General features: G+C 47.3%; 1 protein-coding gene and 1 non-coding gene across 2 annotated transcripts in view; both read right to left on the reverse strand.

Moving 5' to 3' along the window:
• PTDSS1 (phosphatidylserine synthase 1) overlaps positions 1-12,191 on the reverse strand; it is a 150,483-nt gene that overhangs the window by 71,022 nt on the left and 67,270 nt on the right. Inside the window, exon 7 of the mRNA XM_033933165.1 lies at positions 10,137-10,278. Within this exon, the coding sequence (XP_033789056.1) occupies positions 10,137-10,278 (142 nt within the window). The remainder of the gene's footprint in view (positions 1-10,136; positions 10,279-12,191) is intronic.
• Positions 1,598-1,716, reverse strand: LOC117356065. The gene has a single exon (XR_004538532.1). It is a non-coding gene; the product is annotated as a 5S ribosomal RNA (ribosomal RNA).

The raw sequence follows: 12,191 nt of genomic DNA on the forward strand, positions 1-12,191 counted from the left end.
CAGTATAGCTCCTTGCCCAAGCACATTTAACCATCAGTAGGTATAGCATGTAAAAAACTTCTTTCCCAGAACACCTCGCGAACAGCAACGATACAGAATACAATCATGAACAACACCCAATCACTAAAAGCCGTACACGAAAAACTGACAACCAGATACCAGAAAGGGTGGGGCTCTGGATTCATCTGCTGCTTCTAAAGGAAAGAAAATTAACAGGTAAGAACATAATTTTACCTTCCTTAGCAAAGCAGCAGATGAATCCAGAGACCAATGGGATGTAGCAAAGCAATCCTTAATTTGGGTGGGAAGCAAACGCCGCCTTCGCAACGACCGAAGCATCAAAAAACCCCTATCGCATGTGCCCGCACATCCATGCAGAGACGCGGAGAGAAGGTACTCTCGGAAGACCAGTTAGCCGTGAGACAAATCTCCTCCAAGGCAAAACCCCTCTGGGCCGAGCCCAAGAAGCAGCCATCGCTCCAGCGGAATGGTCATGAAGTTCAATCACCACCCGCTCCCCTGCCAGCAGGCAAGTATAAAGAATGTCCTCCTGGACCATTGAGTGAGGTAGGCATCGGATGCCGCCATACGCCTGAGGCGTTCCTTGAAGAATCCCAAAAAGGAGATATAAACCACTAACAGTTGTTAGAAACCGATCTCGCGGAGAACGCTACATACGTTTCAAAAAAATGCAGCGAATAAAAGTACTGCTTCCACTATCTCCTTCCAGGAAGAAGGAAGGAAAAGCGAGCATGATGTAAAAGAAAGGATGACACCCCCCTAGAAAGAAATAGTGGTACCATCCGAACTGACACCCCATATGACGGAAATAAGGAATAGGAATCCCCGTTGAACAAGGCCTGCAACATCGCAACTGCAAAGCTGAAGCCATGACCACAAGGAATCCCATGGACAACCGCACAGCTCTTTAGAGCCCCAAAGGACAAGGCTAAAATGAAGCCATCGGTAACTTAGAAGAAGTACGTGAATGAATTACACCAAACCGGGCTTTCTAAGAGGTGCATGAATATACCGCCTTCTCTTTAGGAACTGAACTACAGGAAGCTGAGAAGTCAGCGAAGGGCCATATACCTAGTTCCTGTAACAAGCCAAGAATGGTAATTGAAGCTGAAGGGAATTGAACGCTATGCTATCGGCAATATACCTGTGCTAAAAAGGAACTCAGGAAGGGTGCAACTGTTGAGAAGTATTCAAGAAAGGAAACACCTCCAAAAGGAAGCAGAAGCCACATGAGAAGACGTCTGTAGCGCCTGGATAAGAGAAGAAACAACCTGCTTCGCATTACCGTCACACGCCAGTCAAGACTGCTCAAAAGCTAGGTCGTAATACCAAAGTAGTATGAATATCCATGTTGATCTCAATCAAGGAGAGCAAAGTCGGAGATAAAAGGAAACTTCTTAGTCCGGCTGTCGAAAGGCTCAACAGATCCACATAGCAAGGATGGCGCAGCCAAGCCAGAGATTGTACCAATACTGTGCCCCTAAAGCGAGCTTGAGATGGCAAATCCAAGCTATCATCAGCCAGGGGAAAACTGAAAAAGAGAAACCAGAGGATTTTTTTTTTTTTTTTTTTCCCCAGCCTACAGCACCTGGTATTCCCAGGTGGTCACCCATCCAGGTACTAAACAGGCCCTATCCTGGTTGGCTTCTGAGATCAGACGGGATCGGGCACATTCAGGGTGGTATGGCTGTAAGAAAGAAGCCACACTGTTACCCCCTTTAACTCCCACTTCCTGTGCCCGCCTAAGAAGCTAGGAAGCATGGAATTGTGAGACGAGGCCATGAGGTCAAGTTCCAGGAGATCTTATTTCCACCACAAGAAAAGTGGAACACCTGAGCCAAAATTTCCAATAACCAGGATGTAGAAGATATCACTATAACTAACGTCTACACTTCTAGAGCGTACGCAGTGCTGTACACAGTAACATCCAATAAATGAGCTATGCTCAGATTTCGCAGAGAGAAAGACTAACCAAACTCTTTTCCTGACCTGAAAAATGATCGGTCAACCGAATAGAAAGATGAGGGTCCACCCATCGAAGTAGAACAACCACTGTACCTGGCAACTGAGTACATCACCTACTTCCCAAGCTGCAGAGAAACACCCCCATCATAATACTGACTGAAAGGGCCCTCAGCGGCATTCCGGAAGAATGGTCTGAAGCTCCAGAAAGGAAGCCTGACCATGCTCAAGAGTAGAAGAAGGAACCAGAACTTAGTCGCCTCTGAAGACCAGACTCCTGAAGCTGAGGATGGAAGCCACCGAGCCCCCCAACCCGACAGTCCGGAATAGTCGGTGGTCATAAGCTAGTCCAGGAAAGACCGAGGCATGCCCTGGAAAGACAATCTTTCTGAGCCCCTAAATCATACAAAGCTATGCAGGAGAAGCCTAGCAACTAATAGGAGCCCAGAGATACCGAGAACCACTGGAATAAAAGCGGCTGCTGAGCGTTAGAAGGGAAAGCAAGCCGAGGTTCCCAGAGGGGTCAGCAATATGGATGCTAGAACCTGAACAGAATCCCATACTCTTAGCCATGGTAAGCGAAGAACGCCAATCTGAGATCGAGACTCCACACTCAAGGCTCTGGAAAGAATTACAAGTCTCTCCTATAAGAATAACCGCCTCAACCCGATATACCTATAACTAGTATAGGAAAAAAGAGCACTGCAAATATGAAGATGCGCATGTAAAGAATTGAGGAAAAGAAACCACCCGCTTCGTGTCAGTCAAAAGACCCGACTGGAAGTCGTCCGAATCAAGCAGGCAGTCAAGCATAAATCAGACAAATCGCCTGGCAGTGCCACCGAACCCTTCAGACTCAGAGTCCATAGAGAAAATGTAAATATCTTCCCAGGTTGACTGCAGAAATGGGTAACCCTGAGAAACTAATGCAGCCGAATGGAATCCAGCCTGCCCAAAGCCCCCATCTTGGCCACCCACTAATAAGTGGTACCCTAAGAACTACAAGAACTGTCCCGAGGACCAGCCACACTTCAAAGAGAAACGCAAAACAGAGAGACTCTGGAAACGTGAGGAGGATGCAAAGGTGCAAGCATCCTGAAAAAAGTTCACAGCTCCCTGACCTGACAATAAAGCGACTACTCCTTCATGAGAAAACTGTCAACCTGGAAAAAGAACACCGTCTTGTGATGTGAAGGGGAGCATGAGGACATTCAGCAACCTACCTGAGCTTTACGTAAGCAAAGGAAAGACAAGGCGCACCAGGCGTAATCCAGAAGCAGCATACGCCTCTCCAGAGAAACGAGCTGTACCTGGCCGAAAACAGACCAGGTTTCCACTCCAAAAGAGAGCGTAAGGGGAGAATTCATTGGGCATACAGTGCCAGCTACCCTACGACCTCGCAAGCAGAGGATCTTACCCTTAGGGATCAGTCGCCACTAGACCATGCTTCTAGAGCGGAAGGCCGTCTAGCTTTTTTTTTTTTTTTTTAAATAGACTTGAACCTTCGCCTCTTCTTTTGGAGCCATATCAGCTCTACTCCTTAGCTGGGGCTTGAACCTCAGCTCCTTGTTACTAACCCAGCACACAACCCTTGCGCCACCAGGTTTTCACAGACAAGCTGGCCCACAGCAAGAAGAAAAGAACCATCAGGCCTCAAGAGAGACCCTCCACTCGGAATTCCTGCAACTACCCCGCAGAAACAAGTCAAGAGCCCAAGCAGGCGGACGCAGCACCCAGGCAGAAGGCCTAAGGAAACCTCCAACATCGCCGCACGTTATCGGAACCCCGAGTGAAGAAATGAACCACACGAATGATACACTGGCACGCCCTTGACACCTACTCCACCTTGCTGTTCGCTAACCCATAAGGCAGCAAAACCAAGCGTAGGCAGCCAAACTCAGGGCAGAAACTTAATGTGGAAGTGCCTAGGTATATAAATGGACAGCCCCCAACAACAACCTCTTTTTTTTTTTTTTTTTCTTGTTAAGAGAAGCATGTGGACAACACCACAGCAAATGGAGCACTGCAATACGGGGCACAGCTGATTTCAAACAAAAATAAGCCGCGGTACACGCTTAAGTTAGCTGTAGGACATGAGTCAATGAACCTCGCGGCGCTGGGGGCCCAAGCGCGGGCACTTTCCTGCCAGAATCAAAACCGGCTGGCTCCCCCAACAGCGCTGTACAAAACAGACCGGGAGCTCATAGCCAAAACCGCAGCACACCGTTCTGCAAAGCAGACGGCGAGGCCCGCGCTGAGAAAGGCAGCCGCCCAGAATAACTCCCCGAGTATTGCAGTGCTGGCGACCCAAACTCGGACCGTTTCGCGCCAAAATAGGCCGGCTCCTAGAACATTGCCGCTCACACCGGCTCGGAGCCCATAACCGAAGCGTATAAAAAATGCAAAACACACCTCGGGGAGGAAAGGGGAAAAGGCGCATGGCTCCCAACAGTAGGGGAGCACAAGCTCGCACCACCCGCGCTATAGAACGATTCAGCTCCAGTTCAGATAATGTATAACACACCCGGAGCCGCCCTCACAATTTGCGGCCATATCGAGAGCCACACAGTTACATTTACCCACGGGTCGTGGCAGTATCAAGAAACAATGTCCCAGAAACTACCAACCCCACAGCACAAGCGCTAGGGTAAGAAAAAGAAGCGCTCCTTAGTTATGCGCAGGAATACAGAGGCCACCTACCTCACTGAAGCAAGCTCATACCAAAACATATTCCACCACAAAACAAAACTGCCATAGTCAAAAACCCACAGCTCTCACACAACCCCAAAGCTCAGAGACCAGTAGAATAAAACACATACTCACAATCTACTGGATAGTGCCGGTAGACGCCGGCAACACCTGCTGCCCAGCACGAGCAGGGCAAAAAAGTCAGCTGTGTAGGCCCCCTTTTTTTTTTTTTTTTTTTAAATGGGAAAGAAGAAAAATAGGGACCAGGGCAGACCCTCTATCATTGGAGGGAGGGTGAGGCAGGGACAAGGGGGGGCCCAAGTGTAACCTCTAAAGCCGGCACCGATTAGCCGGACACCCCTGTCTCACTGAAGAGAAAAAACTCAACAGGAGAAACAGAATGGCAGTCTCACTGAAGAGAAAATCTCAACAGGAGGTAATAAAGTTCCAGCCACAGCCAGAATCCAGGAGCTAGTTGAATAGCGACTTCCACCTGCTTGGAGATAGAGAATACTGATGAGACAGGAGGAGTGCCAGCAAATAAGTACACCTGTTAATCAGTTTCTCTATCTCCACCTGCTGGTAGAAGTGAGCTATCCCATTGGTCTCTGGATTCATCTGCTGCTTTGCTAAGGAAATTATAATCACCCCAATTCCAAAAAATCGTAAACAACACCTAACATCAGCAACCAACTATAGACCGGTAGCATCCATTCCATTTTTCGTAAAAATAATGGAAGGCTTAGTACACACCCAACTGATGGACTACCTTGATCAATTCTCACTACTACATGAAACTCAGTCTGGCTTCAGACCTCTATTTAGTACTGAAACGGTGATTGCAGCGACCCTAGAATACTTACGCAACTTATTCAGCAAAGGCCATAACGCCTTAATCATGCAATTCGACATGAGCTCGGCCTTTGACTTGGTGGATCACGAAAAATTACTACAATGTCTAGACGCAATCGGCATCGGAGGTGAGGTACTTGACTGGTTCCGAGGAACGGATGTAGCGGTATATAAGAAATAAATTACATTACATTACATTCCTTACGACCCGCACCTATCAAGTACGCTTCAACTGCAACCTCTCTAAAATATGGAGAAACCCATCAGGCGTTCCACAGGGATCCCCACTACTCTTCAACGTCTATATATCTTCACTAGGCATGCAGCTGGCCCAGCGAGGTATCAAAGTATTCAGTTATGCAGATGACTTCACAATCATTATCCCGTTTAATGCGTCTCCCTCCGAAATCACCCCCATAACAACAGAAGCGCTAAACCTGATGGAACAATGGACCACAGAATTCAAACTGAAGCTCAATTCAGACAAAACTAAATTCTTTATAGCCTCGCCACACGCACATAATACGACAAAATCAGTACGCATTAATAATCTTAACTACCCCATTCAACCAATGATGAAGGTTCTGGGGGTAATACTAGACCAAGGTCTAACAATGAAAGACCATGTAGACTCCCTAATCAAAAAAGGGTTTTTCACTCTCTGGAAACTTAGGTCCATTAGAGCATACTTCAACGCTTCAGCTTTCAGAATTCTAGTACAATCCCTAATACTAAACCACCTTGATTATTGCAACATTACCCATCTGGCAATCTTCCAGAAGCAAATGCAGAGACTACAACTAATACAAAACGCAGCAGTCAGGCTGATTTTCGGGCTGAAGAAGTCTGATCACATAACCCCTTCCTACCGACTCCTGCACTGGCTGCCAATGGAGGCACGAACGAAGTTCAAGCTGGGATGTCTCTGCTTCAAGGTATTACACTGTCTAGCCCCTAAATACATAACAGACCTCTTCTCATTCCCAACCAACAGACATGAGAGAAGAACACACCTGAAATTCGTCTCCCCACCGGCTAGAGGATGCAAATATAAGAGATACCATCAACAACTTCTATCGTACCAAGCAGCCTTATGGGGCAAAGACCTAGAAAAATTAATTACACACACAAACAAATACGGAGAATTTAGGAAACACCTAAAAACTTACCTGTTCTCGAAATACCTAGGGAACGAACCAGGACAATAGCCCCCCTTCGTAACACCATCCCAAAACCGAACTTGTAAACTGTTAACCCCTAATCACTAACTATGAATACTCCATTCAATTTATGGAATTTTTCTAATTCTTTGTAAGCCGCATGGCCCTGCAGCATATGAACTGTTGTTATCACGATTAATGTTGTTATAATCAGATGTACACTGCTATACTCTGTAATTCGCTGTCTGTACAATTTCTCTTTATTGTAAACCGCCTAGAAGTCGCAAGATTGTTGGCGGTATATAAGAATAAAGTTATTATTATTATTATTATTAAATATGGTCTTGTATACATAAGAACATAAGAATTGCCACTGCTGGGTCAGACCAATCCTGCCCAGCAGCCCGCTCACGCGGCAGCCCTTAAGTCAAAGACCAGTGCTCTAAATGAGTCCAGCCTCACCTGCAACCGTTCCAGTTTAGCAGGAACCTGTCCAACTTTGTCTTGAATCCCTGGAAGGTGTTTTCCCCTATAAGACTTCGGAAGAGCGTTCTAGCTGTCTACCACTCTCTGGGTGAAGAAGAACTTCCTTACATTTTTCCGGAATCTATCCCCTTTCAGCTTTAGTGAGTGCCCTCTCGTTCCCCCTACCTTGGAGAGGGTGAACAATCTGTCTTTACCTACTAAGTCTATTCCCTTCAGTATTTTGAATGTTTCGATCATGTCCCCTCTCAGTCTACTCTTTTCAAGGGAGAAGAGGCCCCGTTTCTCCAATCTCTCACTGTACGGCAACTCCTCTAGCCCCTTAACCATTTTAGTCGCTCTTCTCTAGACTCTTTCGAGTAATACTGTGTCCTTCTTCATGTATGGCATTTGAATAGTTTGCATCCCTTTTCTCCCACTCAACCATTTGGATATCTTAAAACTGAATCCAATTTCAAAAGCGACCAGATAAAAGCCTTATGCAGAGGAAGGACAATGCCTCTTACTGATGAACACACACTTTGGTTTTCATTCCCAGTCCTCAAGGTCTGCCAACAGGTCAGGTTTACAGGATATCCCTAAAGAACTCATATGCATGAGAGATTTGCATGAACTGCTCCCACTGTAAGCAAATATTTCTCATGCATATTCATTAGGGATATCTTGAAAACCTGGCCAATTGGTGGCCATTGAGGACTGGAAGTGAAAAACTAAGGAACTACTGTATTTTCACGTAGATAACGCGCACCCGTGTAAAACGCGCACACGGGTATAGCGCGCGGAAAACACAAATTTATGTGCAGAAATTTTTATATACCGCGCACACACGTATACCGCGCATGCTGCCCGACTCTCCCGTCGCCGCCCGACTCTCCTTTCGCCCGCCCCGACTCTCCTCTGGCCACCCCAACTCTCCTTTCGCCCGCCCCGACTCTCCTCTCCCCCTTGAAGTCCTGTCCCCACCCTGAAAACCTGATGCCCCCCCCCCGACGTCCGATTCACCCCAACGCAGGACCGCTTGCACCCCCACCCCGAAGGACCGCTCGCATGCACTACCAGCCGCACCCGCACCCCCACCCTGAAGGACCGCTCGCACCCCCACAGCCTCCCGACCCCCCCCCCCCATCATGTAGAAGCTCCTACCGGTGTCCTGCTGCTTTCTCTTGGCGGTCCCGGCCCTTCCGTGAGCCCTGTGCCTGCGCTGCTTCCTCTTCCAGCGGTTCGCCCTTTCTCTAACGTCAAGCCCTCTTGCCCGCCGACTCCCCGATACGATCAGGGCAAGAGGGAGCTCAAGCCCTCTTGCCCCCCCGACACGATCGGGGCAAAAGGGAGCCCAAGCCCTCTTGCCCCGCCGACTCCCCAACTCCCCGACAATATCAGGCCAGGAGGGAGCCCAAACCCTCCTGGCCACGGCGACCCCCTACCCCCACCCCGCACTACATTACGGGCAGGTAAGCTCCACCTACTGGTGGGGCCTAAGGCGCCTGGGCCAATCAGAATAGGCCCGGGAGCCTTAGGTCCCTCCTGGGGGCGGGGCCTGAGGCACATGGGCCCAACCCGACCATGTGCCCAAGGCCCCGCCCCCAGGAGGGACCTAAGGCACCCGGGCCTATTATGATTGGCCCAGGCGCCTTAGGCCCCACCAGTAGGCGGAGCTTTGGGACGGATAGGCCAATCAGGCCTCATTCCATCGTTGGCTGCCTGCCGGACAGGCGGGTTTGGCTCCCGTCTGTCTGGCCAACTACACAAAGGTACGGGGAAGGGGGGTGGGGGTGTCGTGGGGGTCGGCCAGGGGGGTCGCGGATTGGCTGGGGGGGCGGTCGTTGGGGAGAGGGGGTTTGCGTCAAGGGCAGGAGGGCCTGGGATCCCTCCTGCCCGTAATGTAGTGCGGGGTGGGGGTAGGGGGTCGCCGTGGCCAGGAGGGTTTGGGCTCCCTCCTGGCCTGATATTGTCGGGGAGTTGGGGGCAAGAGGGCTTGGGCTCCCTTTTGCCCCGATCGTGTCGGGGGGGGGCAAGAGGGCTTGAGCTCCCTCTTGCCCCGATCGTGTCGGAGGTGCCGCGGTTGGCTGGGGCAAGAGGGCTTGAGCTCCCTCTTTCCCCGATCGTGTTGGGGGTGCCGCGGTTAGCTGGGGCAAGAGGGCGGGAGTGCGTGCGAGCGGTCCTTCAGGGTGGGGGTGCGGGTGGGAGTGCGTGCGAGCGGTCCTTCAGGGTGGGGATGCGGGTGCGAGTGGGAGCGCGTGCGAGCGGTCCTTCGGGGTGGGGGTGCGTGCGAGCGGTCCTTCGGGGTGGGGGTGCGAGCGGTCCTGCAGGGGGGGGTGAATCGGACGTCGGGGGGGGGGGGGGGGAACTATGTAAAAAAATTTTTGTACAACGCGCTCACGCGTATACCGCGCAAGGTTATGCACCGTTTGTAAAAACACGTATAACGTGCGCGTTATATGCGTGAAAATACGGTAGATCATGATCCCAACTTCCATCTCTGTTCCATATGTGAGATTTATCAGAACACATGCTATCATTTTATTTCCTCAAGTCACCAAACTGAATTGGGGCTCAATAGAGTAACAATCACAAAACAGTAAGAATTTTAGTCCTCAACTCCATTGCTAAAGCTGTTATTATGGTTTGTGTTTTTTAAACAAACAGTCATTTGTATGAATTATTATTTATTTATTGGATATTTGGCCTGTCCTCCCAAAAAGCCCTGAACGGGGGTTATTATGATTGTTTCTGTGGATTAATTACATATGTAGGTTTTGTAAACTGCCAACAACAGTTTGGATTGTGCAGGTTAGCAAATGCTATAAATAAATAATTCCCCGTAATCTGAAGTTTTCGTCTTGATGAAGTTGTGATGTCTTACAACATATGTTTATAGGTCCAACAAAACAAAGAAAACAACATTTTTAAACTACTATGGTCTTTCACAACAAAAGCTATTTGGAAAAGTTATTGATTACTTGTTTTTACCTGCCAGATAATCATGAAGAGATAGATTCCAGTCACCCTTTGAAACGAAGACTTTGGGTCAAACCAGCGAACATAGGTCCAGCTGGCAGGTGTAAATTGCAAAGCAGCTCTCTTGATTTTCCCTGTAGTGGTATGAATGTCCCTGCATGAAAAAAGAGGGACACAGGAATTGATACAGCTCTTGTAGTTTGGAAGCATCTTTTCAAAAACAGAAAACAACAGTTAACATTTGCACTTGCTCATAAGTCTGGACTGCTCTCCACTGGACTGTGTGTCAATATTCAAAGACTCATCTGAGCAGAAGTTTTGTCAGTTATAGATGACTCGCTCTTGATACTAGATCTTCTGAATCAAAGATCAAAGAAAACAAACAACGAATGACATTCTACGTAGACTCATGAATCCCAGTGCAATCCCTACAGCAAAACAAATTCTGCAACTGCCTTGCTTCGCATACATTTCCCAATAGTAATTAAATAGTCTAATGTCTCCTTCTTCCCCCTCCCCATTGTTAAAGTTTGGATGAGCTAGACCTAGTCATCTGAAAAGTTACAAGAGGATGGGGAAAAGAAACCAGGTACAATCTGATAAACTTCTCATATGACACCAAGGTTAAAAAGGAAACCTTGGCATAAGGACAAAAGAGATGAAGATCAATGGCAGAAATACAACTCAAGTTTGTATGTTATTGTTTTACATTATTCTAGGGTACTGTTTCAGACTCTACTGGTTTCCAGCTAATGGAACTGAAGAGCACCACCAGGGACTATTGATAGTGGCAGAATGCATTTACCAGCTATAATGTCTTCACACATAGTGTTGCAGAAAGCTCTGCATCTAGCACCATTTAAAGAGATTCAAGACACAGCTACAGTTACTACACAGCAAGGACTTCATCAATTCCCAAGGAGCTTTTTTCAAACAACTTGCATTGCTGACAACTCTGCTCCAAATCTCAAAGTGAAAGCACCTGCAAAGATATGCACCTGCTTTTTCTATGGATACTTACTCTATCTCAGGACAATGGTATAGGGAAGAATTTCTCCAAGGAGGTACAAAATAATTTTTTTGCATTACTCAACAGAATGCTTGAGAGGAGGAGAATGGAAGTAGCAGGCAGCAGTGAGTGGCTATGACATTTGGAGGGGGGGGGAGGGGGGAGCACAAATGCTCCCTCTTTCCTTACCTCCCTACATCCACACTTCAGGAACATCTCTAATACAATGCAGTTAGTTATATGAAGGCAAACTGCGGATTAAAACACATAGCGGGCTATTTTGATGAAATAGTCATTAAACTAAAACAAGAGCTATAGAATTAATTAATAGTAGTAGTATTACTTGCGAAAATGCCTTTAAAAATCGCTCTGTTATTATTATCAGTGACCTAGGGAGCAGGGATCCAAGATGGATTAAAACACATCCATGCGATATTGAAGAATCCCTTGGCTTCACTACTCTTTATAGATAACAGAAGTACGGTAAGTAATAGCAGACAAAAGATAAGGTGGCCCATACAGTTGAGTTTACTCCTTTTGCCATGTGCACATACAAATACCCAGGTGCATTGTTATCCTGCACATCTGTCCTAAGAATACCCAACACCTGTTCCATGATAGCCAATGTCGCATGTTATGAGGACAATTTATAATAATCCTCACAGATACAAAGTTCAGTGAAGAAAACAGCCTTCTCATACAAGGTATTCTTTGGTATCAAAGATCTAAGATATGAAACAGTTTGCCTTTTCAATTGAAACAAACTGATTCTTATTTTCTTTCTCAAAAAGCATTGAAAATATACCTGTTTGGTGAGGCTTATTAACTGTATAGTGTTGTTTTTAAATTCCATGATTGTAGCATCCTAGAATGTGGGATAACTGATTTTTTTGTGATCTGCACAGAATCCTAGCCGATATTTGCGGCCTATAAGAAACAGAATAGAATTCTTTGGATTTATTCTACCCCTTTATGAATTCTCCTGCAGGTCTCTATGCACCATCAATTCCAAGAGCATTCCAGGCATCTACCATCCCTTCTCTGAAAAAAAAAAAATA

This window comes from Geotrypetes seraphini, chromosome 2 (assembly GCF_902459505.1).
Source record: "Geotrypetes seraphini chromosome 2, aGeoSer1.1, whole genome shotgun sequence".
In the NCBI taxonomy this organism is placed as follows: domain Eukaryota; kingdom Metazoa; phylum Chordata; class Amphibia; order Gymnophiona; family Dermophiidae; genus Geotrypetes; species Geotrypetes seraphini.